This window comes from Giraffa tippelskirchi, chromosome 5 (assembly GCF_054371585.1).
Source record: "Giraffa tippelskirchi isolate mGirTip1 chromosome 5, T2T-mGirTip1v1.2.pri, whole genome shotgun sequence".
In the NCBI taxonomy this organism is placed as follows: Eukaryota; Metazoa; Chordata; class Mammalia; order Artiodactyla; family Giraffidae; genus Giraffa; species Giraffa tippelskirchi.
This window is the reverse complement of record NC_137279.1, coordinates 175,347,726-175,361,275: the sequence shown is the minus strand read 5'-3', so window position 1 is coordinate 175,361,275 and position 13,550 is coordinate 175,347,726. Positions and strand designations below refer to the sequence as shown.

Here is a 13,550-nt window from a genome sequence, read left to right as displayed (position 1 = left end):
ATATTGCAGTGGGTTGCCTTTTCCTTTTCCAGGAGATCTTCCCCACCCAGGGACTGAACCCACACCTCCTGAGTCTCATGCATTGCTGGCAGGTTCTTTACCCAGTGCGCCACCTGAGAAGGTTTGGACCACCAGGAAAGTACTTAATTCATAAAAATTTTAAAGTTTGTATATTATAAAAGAAAATATATGAAATTAAATGGCAAAGTACAGGCTGAGAAGACATATTTATAGCACCTGACACAACAAAGCGGTTAATATTCAGGACACAGTGCCTTAGTTACCATGTCAGCAGGCTTTGGAGCTGGCAGACCACCATCCAAATCCTAACTTCATTACTTACTACCTACCCTGGGCAAGTTAATTAATCTTTGCTTGAGTTTCCCAGATGGCTCAGTGGTAAAGAGTCCGCCTAACGATGCAGGAGATGTGGGTTCGATCCCTGGGTCTGGGAAATTCCCTGGAGGAAGAAATGGCAACCCATTCCAGTATTCTTGCCTGAAAAGTCCCATGGACAGAAAAGCCTGGTGGGTACAGTCCATGGGCTTGCAAAGAGTCAGATACAACTGAGCACACAATGTCAGGTTTCTCATCTGGAAATGAGTATAATAATAGTACTTACTTCATAGAGTTGTTGAGAAGATAAAACAAGATAACAAACGTACAGCACTTATCACTCTGCCTTGCTGTGCCTATTATTTTAGTACCTCACAACGATTGTTACAAATCGAAAGGAAAAGAATAATGAATCCAATAGAAAAATGGGTGAAAATAAAGAGCAGTTCCTAAAGAAGAAAAACAATTGCTCAATACCGTAAATAACCGAAGTAGTGCAAATTAAAATAACAATCATACAATTTTTCTGTGTGTTAAATTCAATGCCCAGAGTTGGTAAAAGTTTAGGAAATAGACACTAATTGGAGTGAAAATTGATACATCCTTCCTAGAGGGCAATTCAGCAGTTTGATGAAGCAATTTTAGGAAGTTATTCCAAGAAAATAAATAGGTATGCAAGGATATATGCATGAGGATGTTTATTATAACATTTATAGTTTTCAATACAGAAAATTTGTTAACAACCTTAATGTCCATCTGTTGAGGGTTTGAAATGAATAAAAGTTATGAAATGCCTTACAATGTAATACAATGCAGCCAATAAAAATAACGGTGAAAATGAGTATCACCCTTGTTCTAGTGACCATTATTTCCTGCTTGGATTCCTCCTTGCCTGTAGTCTCTCCCTCTCAACTCATTCTCTACACGGCTGCCAAAGGCAATCTAATCATGTCACTCCTTTGCTGAACCCTCTCATGGCTGCTCAGCGTAAAACCCTCAAAAAGCCTCCGAGGCTAGTCTCATCTCTTTCTTCCCTTCACACTCCAGTAACACAGGACTCAACATACTTCTCAGTTGGTTTTTGTACTGTTATTCTCCCTAAGGATTTAGTATTTCTCTGAGCCACTTTTTTTTTTTTTCTTAATTCTTTGGTATTCTCACTTCCTATTCTTTTTTAAAAAATTATTTATTATTTTTGGCAGCACTCGGTCTTGGTTGCAGTGCATGGCCTCTTCTTTGCTGTGTGGGCCTTCTCTAATTGCTGCTCCGGCTTAGTTGCTTTGGGGCATGTGGGATCCTCATTCCCAGACCAGGGATCCAACTCCTGTCTCCCGCATTGGCAGGCAGATTCTCAACCACTGGACCACCAGGGAAGTCCTCGCTGAGCCACTTTGGTTAGACTCATGTGATTCTGTCTTCTAATGAAATCCTTCACTTCTCTGGAGCTTTTACATGAATGTTATTAAATGCTGTTTATGTATGCGAGCTCAGTCGTGTCCAACTCCTTGCTACTCCATGGACTGTAACCCGCCAGGGTCCTCTGTCCATGGAATTTCCCAGTCAAGAATCCTGGAGAGGGTTGCCATTTCCTTCTCCAGGGGATCTTCCCCACCCACGGTTCCAACCGAGTCTCCTGCAAGGGCAGGCAAATTCTTTACCACTAGTGCCACCTGGGAAGCCTGTTATTTATGCGATTATCTGTTTAATAAATGTCTCTTTGGGCTTGCCAGGCGGTGCTAGTGGTAAAGAGTCTGCCCGCCAATCCAGGAGACACAGGTGAGGCAGGTTCCATCCCTGGGTGGGGAAGATCCCCTGGAGGAGGGCACGGCAACCCACTCCAGTATTCTTGCCTGAAGAATCCCGTGGACAGAGGAGCCTACCCGGCTACAGTCCATGGGATCGAAAAAAAAGTAGGAAATGACTGAGTGAGCACTGGCCACACCCTTAAAGGTAAAATCCCAAGATGACAAAAATGATCTGTTTAAGCATTTTACCCACTGTAGCCAGTGTGGCTCCTGACATAGCTGCTCCAAGCATTCACTGAATGAATAAATGAATGAATGAAAAGCAAGTTACAAAATACACAATGTGGGTCCAATTTGGTAAAAGACAGATCAAAGACTTGTGTGGCAGGTGCTCGCTCAGTCGTGTCTAATTATCTTAGACCCCACGTTTGTAGCCCTCCAGGTTCTTTGGTCCATAGAATTTTCCAGGCAAGAATACTGGAGTGGATTGCCATTTACTCCTCCAGAGGATCTTCCCGACCCAGGGATCGAACCCGTGTCGCCTGCATCTCCTGCATTGGCAGGCTGATTTTTTACCGCTGAGTCCCCTGGGAAGCCGTTTGGATTCTTGACCACTGAACTACTTGGGAAGCCCTTCGTGTGGCCAGTACCAGAAACAGACTACCTCCGGCAGGCCCGTGCTGGCCAGGCCTTTCCCTGAAGAGCAGAGAAAGGGAAGGAGGAGAGAATCCCGGGTGGAGGGACGAGGCGGCTGGAGCTTGCGGGGAAGAGCGGAGCTGGGCGGTAGTGGCAGCCTCTCCCGCTCCAGCGCCTCCTGCAGAGACTGCAGAAGGAGGGGGCCAGTCTTCTGTGGACCACCTAAGGCGTAGGGTTCGGGAAGCCGCAGGGCCAGGAAGGCTCATCTAGAGCATCAAATTCCAAATTACGGAGTGGTGGTCTTGAGATTGCACACACCCCGGGATGAGGAGGGGGGGAGGATCTCAAAGCCAAAGTGGAGTTTTCCAGCAGGGCGGCGTCCGGGCGCGCCCTAGAGGAAGTCGTGGGGAAGCGATGGGAGAGCAAGACTTCTCTGGGGACCGAACTTGAGGAGGACGGCACCCTGTAGGATCTTTCGGATTGTGTGTGGGTGGGGGTACTTGTTCTGACACTGCACGGCACCTCTCCTATCTTCCTGGAGGCGGCGTGGGGGTGGATAGCCATGCTGCTGCCTCCTCTTCTGTCACTTTCTGACTTGGGTGTTTTATCGGCCATTGCAAGCTCTGTCCTCTAGGATGTCAGATTCTTCTGCCCACTTGGTTCCTGAAGGCGGACTCCCACCCTTCACATCACCACACCCATCCCAGAAGACACCAGGCCAGCTTTATTCCCGCTTCTGGGCAGAGGACTCCTTCTTATTTCCCCTCTCAGCTCGATTTCATGTTTGCCACTGAGAAGCCCTACCACTCCCACTTGACACATGTCTCCTTGGCTCCTGGCAGGACCCTTAAGTCCTGGAACAGTCTTCTTGAACATCCCTCAGGAGCCCAATAAACATACTCTGAAGGAATGAATTCACCATTTATTCAACTTTTCCATGTGCAAGAGCTTCTTGGATGGAGTGTCATGGAAGCTCTTAACGGAGCAAAGCTGGGGCGGGACATGCATATAACCTAGGAGGAGGTTTAAAGCCTAGGTTTTGTTTTACAGTTGGGTAAAGAGGAGCTATTGAAGATTTCAGAGAAGACATAACTGGCCTTAACCTGGGCAAGGTCTTGGAGGGCATGACAGCAGACAGGGAGCCAGGTGTTGGTAGCAGTAGTAAAGGTTTAATGTTGAGTAGCTATATGTTCTGAGTCAGGGACAGTGGTGGCACTTTGTCAGTTGGTACTGAGTTGGAGAAAGAAAGTCGGAACTCACACCTTGGGGATGGAGGGAGAGGAGGAAAAGACCAGTATGTCAGGGAGGGTGTTCAGTTGTTGCTTTATTCTTGGTTCAGGTGACCAAGCAGGATAGCCATCACTCCTATCCATCCCTGGAGACTTGTTGGGGGAGGAGCTTCCATCCCCCCCCCCCCAACAAATTTTTAGTTCAGGCTGAAACCAGAGAAAAATATGGAGAAAAAAGAAAAAGGAGTTGAAAACTAAAACAAAGTCCATGAGGTGGGGAGCTAGAAGGCGGCCCCCTTCAAGTAGCTCAGGCCTGGCAGCTTGTGCTGGGCTTCTGGAAGATTCCTCTCACAAGAGGTGAAATAACTCTGGAAGCAAACCCGAGCACGTGTAGGGCTTGAGGGTCTGTGGGCTGGGCCACCAGTGTTAACCCACTGCTCCCACTTCAACTGCACCCAGGGGTGCAGTGCACTGGCGTTTTCTGCTCAGATTGCGCTGGTCCAGGGAAGATGTCTCCACCCTGGGTGCTCAGGGGGAGGCCCCACGGGACCAGCGCAGGCACAGTCCTGCAGCCCCGCGACTGCCCCCTGGGACCGACTCACTCCTCCCAAGGGCTCATGTCGGTGTCAATGGCCACACAGTTGTAAGCAGCGTATCGGAGCTTCTCCTCACACACCTTGGCACTGCGGAGGGCAGGGAGTTGTTCAGCACCAGGTGTAGAGGCCCCTCCATCATGACCAGGGGCTCTGGGACTCCAATTTGTACCCTGAAGCCCTCCTCCACCCTAGGATGTCACATTTCCCCAACGCCCCACTCCCCAGGCTGGAACTTAGGGAACCCACCTGGCATAGTGCGGCAGGAAGAGGGTACTAGAGCAGGTGGAAGACTCGGGCAGCGCGTCTGTGGTCTCATAGCTGGGGGTGTGGAGGGACCAGAGATGAAGAAGAATTGCAGGGGCACAGGGCAGCGGTCTGACAGGTGAATGTGTGTGTGGCAGAGGGCAAAGGCCAGCCACAGGCTCTTCCGACTAGACCTCCCCTCCCCATCGGCTCTCACCCCAGCTTGTCTGGGTAGATGTAGATCCGTGCCGGCAGACGGCTGCGGCCAGTGACAAAGCGCAGGAAGCGGCTCCGGTCCTCTGATAAAGGAGAAGGAAACCACTGCTCATGTGCTGGTGGAGAAAACTCTACCATCTCCCCCATCTCTGTATCCCAGGAGTGGATCTGAACCCAGGCAGTCCTCTGCCCTTTCCACTGACCGTTGGTGAAGTTGTTCAGTGCCTCCCAGAAATACTGCACCCGGGTGTCAGATGGCTCGAAGTCCTCAAACCGGGCTGGCGGGACAAAGCCACACAGAATTCATTCTTCGGTCCTTAAGCCCCACCCCAGGACTGTGCTGCCCGGTCCCACACTCACTGAGCTTGCGCAGGGCATCCACAGTGACCTCGGGGTCCCCGCACACCTTCTTCTCCAATTCTTGCCACGTCAGCAAGTCCAGCACAGCCTGTGGCACCACCTTCAGCAGGCCTGCCTGCATGGCTGCCACCTGGGGAGAAGGGAGAAGGCCTGGCTGGAGAAAACAGCACAACTCCCAGCTCTGGGTGTGGTGGGGACACCTGGCCTCCACTCACGGAGATAAAGTACCTCTGTGCCCCACGGATCAGCAGGAATGTGGGGCAGAGGGGTGGTGGGGGCCAGAGTTCTTGGGGCCGGGTTCTGGTGGCCCCTCAGGCTGGGCTCTGGCTCCTGGGAGCTGTCCACAGCCCCTGTTCCAATGGCCTCTGGGTAGTACCTGCTCCTTGCTCTCTTCTAGCCGTGCCTTCTGCACCAGTTGGATGAAACGGGAACGGTCCTCATATCCCACCACGATGCCTGAACCCCCAGGGATCAGCTCCACCACCTGCTGGTCACTCAGCACAGTGGTGAATGTTAGCTCCTTCCCAAATTTGAACTCAAATGTTTCCTTGTCCATTCCTTCCATCACTTCCAAGAGCTTCACCTGAGGGTTGAAGAGAGGCAGGAAGGTCAGCTTTTCATTGTGGAGACACTCTTGTTTTTCCTCAAGAAGCTCACAGGAAAGCAGGGGAGGCAGCTAGGCAAGGCAGTCATTATGCAGGCAATGAGGGCAGTGAGGGGATTAGTGGATAGGATGTGAAGCCTAGCATCAAGATGATGCCTAACCAGCCATGGAGATCAGGGAAGGCGTCCTGGGGGAAGTGGCATCTAAGCTGAGACCCAAATGATTGGCTGGGAATTGGCTGGGCCACCAGCAAGTCAGGAGAGAGAACATCTCAAAAAAAAGGTGGAAAGAGCAAAAGGCCTGAGGAACCTAACTGGGCAAGTGTCCAGAGATAGAGGGGTCATGTAAGGCCTTTCCAGACTCTGCATTTTATCCTAAGCCCAGGGTGGACCACCGAAGAGGTTAAACAGGGAGAGTGAAATGAACTACTCTGGGTGCTGAAGATCAGATGGGTAAGAAGGGAGACACGGTCACCAGATTTGCAATTAGTGGCTAGATCAGGAAGGAAGGGGACTAAACTCAAGGAATAAAAGTGAGATGGGAGAGGTGGGCAGATTCCAAAGGCAGATGTGACAGAATGTGGGAGGTGATGGAGAAAGAAGAGTGAAGAATGACCCGGAGGGGCTTGGCAAGGGGAGGGGTGGATGGTGGTGTCACTGTGAGACAGGGAGCCCTAGAGGGAGAGGATGAAGAGTGTGCTGAGCCCAAGGTGCCATCTTGGGAGAGAAGTCCAGCAGGTAAATGCATATATAGCCCTAGGCTTAGCAGAGAGGCTGGGTCCAGAGGTAAGTAAGTCAGGGTCACCAGAACAGTGACAGGAATTGAAGCTATGGGAGTACGTGGGGTGGGAAAGGGGGAATGCGTGTGGTATGAGAAGGTTCAGGACAGCCTACAGGTGCAGTGAGCTTGAGAGCTGGGCAGAGAAACCCGGTCCAGGCCCTAACTCACCAGCACAGAGTCCACAGCTGGGAAGTCCTTGCTCCAGCTCACCTCCTCACCGGAGAGCTGCTTCCACACGAAACCCGGCAGAGCCAGGACCTGTGGGACAGACACTGCTGTCTTTGCACCCTGAACTGCCCGGGTTTGGCTGGCTCCTCTTTCCAAAAGCCAGGACTAAGCTGGTGGGGTGCAGATTAGGCTACTCACCAGGAACTCCTTACCCCGAAGGGCAGCCCCCATCAGCTGTCCGATCCACTCATACTTGGCAAAGTCCCGGCAGGAGGGGTTGGGCACATACATGTCCCGGGCCTCGCCTGTGCCATTGCCCTGCCCCCGAAACAGAGCTGTCACCATGGCCTGTGATGGACCCTCCTGTGTTACCCCAGATGCCTCAACGACTTCCCTGAACACCTTCCACGGAGGGGCCCTGAAGGAGCCCTCTGAACATACAATGGCTCCTTCCCTATCTGCCCAGAAGCTGCCTCGGGCAGTTTAGTCTCTCCCGTGCCCTCCTCTGGCTTAGTCCAGCACCTGGGAGGTTTGCAGAGACAGAACAGCAGAAACAACTTGGGAGGTAGGGGTGGGAGCTTACCTGGTTGGCCGTTCGTACAAAGAAGGGCAGAGGCACAGGGGTGTCCGCCGAGCTAGGGCACAGTTCTTCTGACATGTCTGCCAAGCTGTCCCGGAAACCACCTCCTGAAAGGACAGACAGATGCTCTCAGTTGAGGCACACAAGAGCCCCAGCCCCCATGATGGGGTAAGAAGCAAGTCCCCCATCTGGGTTAGCTGGTCACCCCGGATACCCCAACCACTCTCAATACGGCAGGACTCTTGCTACTGGCCCTCAGGGCCTCACCTTGGTCAATGATGCCTTCTGCAATGAATTTACACTCCCACCACTGGTCATAGCGCATGGGCCACCTGTAAGGAGGAGTAAGTCTCTGTCATTACACCAGGCTAGGGCTCAGGATGACTCACCAGTCCAGGGTCCCCCCCAGGAGTAGGGGCTACAGAGGGGTAATGCAGGGATCCAGAGGCAGTGTGTGGGTGGACATGGGTCCATATGTGCCCTGAGCAGGTCCCCTGCCCCTAAGCCATACCTGTAGTCCAGGGGCTTTTCATACTTGTCAGAGGGCTTGAGGCCTTCATAAACCTGGGGCCAGGGGGAAGGGGAGGGAGTTGTGGGAACGTCTGAGACCCGACCCCACTCTTGCTCAAAGACCTTGTTCAGGTCCCTCCTGGCCCAGTGACCCCTAGTCCCCTTGCTGACCCACCCTCGCTCTGACCCCAGGTGGTCCAGACCTGGGTGAAGACAGCGTTCTTGCAGGCGGGATCCCGTAAGGGGCAGGCACGGTGTTCCATGGCGAGGCGCCGGTTGATGTACAGACGTGGCATGAAGCTGGGCTTGCTGCTCTCTGAGTCACGCAGGCACTGGGCCACCAGTCCTGGCCGCTGGCGTGACAGCAGCAGGAACTGCTTCACTTGCTAGGCGGAGAGAGATGGCCAGAGCGGGGCCGGCAGGCGGTCAGCCTCTGTCCAGGCCCTGGAACATTTCTCTGTTCCAACTCCACGGGGCCAGTTCAAGCCTACTCTATCCCTGGTCCTTTCTTTCAGTCTTTCCCTTAGTCCAGCCACCAGGGGAAGCTTTCTAAAACAGAAAACCCAACTTTGTCTTTACCTTACATAAAAACTTCCCACTGGCTCCACTGACTAGGAACAAAGTCTGGCCCCAGTGCCCTTGGCTACCAGGGCCAGCTTCCTGCCCACCTCCTCCTGCCTCACCCCATGTCACACTCACATCTATGGCTATGCTTCTCTCAAGTCATCCTGAGCAGCTAGGAACTCCCAGTGTGCACCTTTCATACAACCTGCCCTGTCCATGCTGTCACCTCTCCTCCCCAAGCTCTGTGTATTTCACATACTCTCTGGGAAACAGGACCCTAAACACTAAATTTTGATTATTTGTGTCTGGCTTTCTTCCTACGTTCCTAGAGCCTACCAAAAGTCTAGGCCTAGAGTAGATCTAAGAACTTTCTGATGAAGAGTGAACAACTGCAGAAAGGGGTGCCCACTGCCAAGACCAGTACTGCGTGAGTCAGGCTCACCTTAATCTCACTAAAGGTGCCCAGAGTGTGGTCCCAGGCCGGTACCAGGTGGTGCAGGACGCTGTCTAAGATCTTTATGAATCTGGGGAGGTTGAGTAAAGATAATCGCGGCTGAAGTCACAGATGCAAAACCCTCTCACCACCCCCAACACACAGGGACAGGAGAAGGCAGGGCGCAGGGGCTCTCTGCCTCTTGAAGTGGAATAGCATACGATATAAGACCTCTTCCACACAGACAAAAGGCTCAGGATGGGGGGTGGCGGGGCAGGGAAGGGACTAACTGGCCCAGGACCACAGCCACCTCTGCAGGAGAACAGCTCTGCGGTACAATACTTCCGGGTCAGTGCCTTCTAGGCGTGGGTATCGCACGAGATTGGTGGGCTGAAACAGGTCTGCATTTAGCCCTAATTCTCGCTGTCTAGAAGACTTGATCTTGACCCCTCGAAGACGCACATCAATCCCGTCATCTGGGGGAAGAAGTCAGAGTGAGATCACTTACGGCACCTGCTGCCTCTTCAGCCCCGAGACCTGAGAATGGCTCCTTAATGCTCAGCCTTGTGTCACCCTTAGCCCCTGGAAACTTGGGATCTTTGGGATCCCCTCTATCACCTGATCCTGATGATTACATTCTGTGCTAGGTCCTCCATCCACCACTATAATATGGGGATGCCTGAAGGTCCCAGCTCCATTCCTCTTCCAGGTGAGCCCAAGCACGTCTATGGCTTTAAGGCAGGTCTCTACCCAGCACTGTCCCCTTGGCTTGGGCCCCAAAGCATCAGATCTTGGTGTTAGTTCAGCTGTCACCTTTACCCCAAATTCAAGTCCATCTCCTTCACCCCACACTCGCTGCCAGCTGACCCCCACCTACATGCTGGGGCTCCCTTTCCCTTCTGATGGCCTTAAGCCCCACCTCGGCACTCAACGATGCGGATCTCGATGATTGGGAGGTGGACAGTCATGTCTTCCAGGACACAGACGTCCCCGATCAGGGTCCTGAGGGGATGAACATGAGGAATTTTGGAAACTCCTTGTCTTCAGGGGTTGCTGGGGTCACAGCCCACCTTATGCCTCCAAGCTGGGCCAGATCCTGCTGCCAGGATCATGTCCCACCTCCCACCCCAGGTCAGTTCACTCACTCGTCAATGCTCACATCACTCAGCTTCTTCAGGTTGTCCCCTTCACCCCCATAGACCACCACCCGTTTAGGCATAAAGTTGTCATCTGTGGTATCCACCGTGAGTAGTAGCTTCCTGAGGGTTAGAAGGTGCACGTGTGTCTTCACACTCACAGGTGTGTGGCTCACCCACCTTGTGCTCAGAGCCCACTCACTTGACAATGGTGCCCTTTTTCATGGTCAGCCGTACCCAGTGCTGGCACTGGGACCCATCGCTCTCCCAGTAGGTGTCCGCGTTGCTGTCTGTCAGGCAGGACACATTGAACTCCTCCTGGGAAGGGCAGAGAGGTGGATGGGCCAGGGAGCACGAGAGAGAAAGCACAGCGGAGCTGAGCTGGAAGTCCATCTGGTAAGGGTGGAGGTGTTGAGGGATTCCTACAGGACTTCCAGGATTGGGGGGTGGACTGAGTCTGGCCTGTGGGGATTCAGGTTTGGCTGTGGCTTACAGGTAAGAGTTCTGAATCTAGCAGGATGTTACTACATCTTGCTTGGGGTGGGAGGAGTCCCAGCACCCACCGTGTAGGAGGAAACGTCTATGCTCTCCACATACTGCTTCACGCTACCCAGGTTCTCATCCTCCTTGCCCAGGTGGTCGTACAAGAAGTGGATCAGGTCCTCGTCGCACTCGTAGGTCCACGTCGGGGGCACATAGCTAAGCGACCCCAAGTCCCTAATTAGGTCGGGCCCAGACCTGGAGCTCCTTCCTCCCCAGCCCATCCCAGCTTACTCACAGTAGCCTTTGTACAGCTTCAGCGTATGCCTCGGCCGGCTGAGGCCTTGATCCCAGGCGATGCGAGTATGTCAAGTCCACCACCTGTTCCCATCTGTGCGCACAGAATGGGGGACGGGATATGGAGACCTCAGCGGGAGGCAGAAGACCCTGGGGCCTTCTCCAGCGCTCCGGCTCCTTTAAACCGTGCCTCCAGAAGCCCCACCCCAGCTCCCCTTTAGGTCCCGCCCCTTTTGCTGTCAATCCTATCAGACCACACCGCCCGGGCTGTGCCAGTCTAGGGCCTGGCAGTCGGCCAGCAAGCCCCACCCCTCCCAGCGCAGGACCTGAGCACCGGGCGGTAGTCCACTCCGAAGAGCTGCTGCTGCCGCTGGAGGTGGTCTGGAGTGTCGATGGGTACCAGGCGGGCCCCGCCCTCCGCCGGGCGGCACACCAGGAGCCACCCTTCGTCCAGCCCGCAGTCGCCCAGGTGTTCCGCCAGCTGCTCCTGCCGGGACGCGCCAGACGAGGACAGCCGTCAAGGAACTGCCAGCGGTCCGCCTTGCCCAGCCCAGGGCGAAGGGCACCGGACGCTAAGTCAGCTCGATATGGGGGAGGGGAGGGGACTACCCAGGGGCTTCCCTGGTCCCGGGGTCTTTTGCACCTTGGTCAGCTTCACCCAGAGCCCGTGGCCGTTGCACAGCTCTTCGCCTGTGGTGCGCACGCAGGCGCCGCGCCGCAGCTCGATGCTGTCGCGGGCCGCGCGGAGGGGCCCGGAGCCGGTACCGGGGGCCGGGCCCGTGGCTCCCACACGCAGCCCCAGGCCTTCCGCCTCCCACACTGGCAGCAGCACGCGCGACGGTCCCGCCGGGTCCTTATAAAGCTTGTAGAGCACCTCGCGCGGCACGAAAGCCAGCGCCGCCGGTAGCGGCCGCCCGGCACGGAGGCTTTTCGCTGCCTCCGCCAGAAAGCGCACGCGGCCCAGCAGCTGCCGCGGGGACTCGAGCGCCGCGCCCGGGCCCGGGCCAGCCATGGCGATGTGGCCCAGGGAAGCCCGGGGGCGATCCGGGCGGAGGAGCTTTGGCGGAACCTGCAGACAGAGCTTCCCACCACCTTCAGCCCCGCCCTCGACCAGCCTTCGCCGTAAGTTCTGGACTAAGCGCACCTCTTGTTTCCGCCGTATTGTCCTGTGTACTTGGATACTCAATCCTGTTATCTATTTCTGTGTCTCCCACTCAGTCAGCCAGACCCAAGTTCCAAAGTTTCTACCTGATCAATCTCCCCACTCCATTCCCATTGCTACTACCACTTACACCCCATTACTACTGCTGCTAAATCGCTACTACTCTCCTTTAAGACACCATCCATCCTATCGAGCCCGAAACTCTATTCCTTCGACCTTCTGGAGCTTCCCTGCTCCCAGGGAGTCTCACTACAACCAGCTGAATCGTTAAGAATCTGTTAGCTATCCTGTCAGGCTTCCCATCCTAGGAGCAGTGTGACTAAAATGTTTGGGGGAATAATCCCTCCCCAGCCTGGTTGCTGACGGGACTCTTGAGTCATTTAGACTTGTTCCTGGTGGTTCCTCCTAACCTCAGGGCACTGTTGATCATTATCCAGTGTCTCCCAGTGATTCTAAACCAAATGAGAGGAAAGGCCAAAGTGGGAAGAGAGGAGGCAAAGAAAAAAAAACAAAAAACCACGTACAGAAGTTGTTAGTGATGTACAATCACGGAGGAGAAGGAAACTTTGTCCCGCCCCGACTCTTGTTTATTGAAAAGTTCACTGATATGTAACTCATACCATAAAAAGTGTACATATCACTGGTTTTTTATATATAACATTAATTTTTTAATAGTAAAAAATACATATAACAAAATTTGCAATCGACCATTTTTTTTAAGTGTACAATTAAATATTTCCAAAACTTTTTCATCACCCCAAACAGGAAACTCTGTAGCCTTAAGCAGTAACTCCTCATTGTCCCCACTCCCTAGTCCCTGGGGACTAATCTACTAAAACTCTAGTCTTCTTTCTGCCTCTATGAATTTGCCTATTCTAGATATTTCATATAAGTGGAACCATACAGTATTTGTCCTTTTGTGTCTGTCTTATTCATTCAGCATAATGTTACAATATTGTTGCATGTATCAGAACTCTATTTTTATTGCTGAATAATGTTCCATTGTATAAATACACTACATTTTGTTTATCCGTTGAAACTTTGTTTTGATAAAGTTATCAAATAAAGGTATCGAGAAATAAATGATCCCATATAATTTTGAGAGTTTTCCATTTTTTTTTCCTTAGTAAGTTGGGAACACAGTGCCTCTCTTCTGCTCTCTCCAAGCGATTTGTATGCCGTCACACTACTACAAGATAAAGTGAACACGTGCACTTAACAAAGGCCTGCATGAGCTGAACTCTGTGGATAGTTTCAGACTATTTAAATCCACTAGCTTGATATCCCATTTTCCATTAAGCCAATTGCTTTTTTGCATCTTCTCTTTGCACATACTGTTCCCTTTGCTTGGCATACCCCATTGCTTTCCCTAATTAAATGGAGTCCATGCTACTTGCTTCTAGCTTTTTCCCTTTGTGATTGCTGATTTCTGTTTCATCATTGCTGATTTCTGTTTCATCAGTCTGTAGCTCCTT

General features: G+C 52.7%; 1 protein-coding gene across 1 annotated transcript; it reads right to left on the bottom strand.

The window, feature by feature from the left end:
* Positions 1-4,023: 4,023 nt before the first annotated feature.
* HECTD3 (HECT domain E3 ubiquitin protein ligase 3) lies at positions 4,024-12,015 on the bottom strand. The gene is made up of 21 exons (XM_081488698.1): positions 11,557-12,015; positions 11,240-11,400; positions 10,915-11,007; positions 10,700-10,835; positions 10,339-10,454; positions 10,146-10,259; positions 9,920-10,002; positions 9,311-9,476; positions 9,010-9,091; positions 8,207-8,389; positions 8,005-8,057; positions 7,761-7,825; positions 7,497-7,600; positions 7,112-7,231; positions 6,914-7,003; positions 5,738-5,944; positions 5,362-5,491; positions 5,205-5,279; positions 5,003-5,084; positions 4,789-4,860; positions 4,024-4,629 (listed from the first exon to the last, which is right to left on the bottom strand). The coding sequence occupies exons 1-21, from the start codon at positions 11,923-11,925 to the stop codon at positions 4,545-4,547; spliced, it is 2,586 nt and encodes an 861-aa protein (XP_081344824.1). The 5' UTR covers positions 11,926-12,015; the 3' UTR covers positions 4,024-4,544.
* Between the last annotated feature and the right edge of the window lie 1,535 nt (positions 12,016-13,550).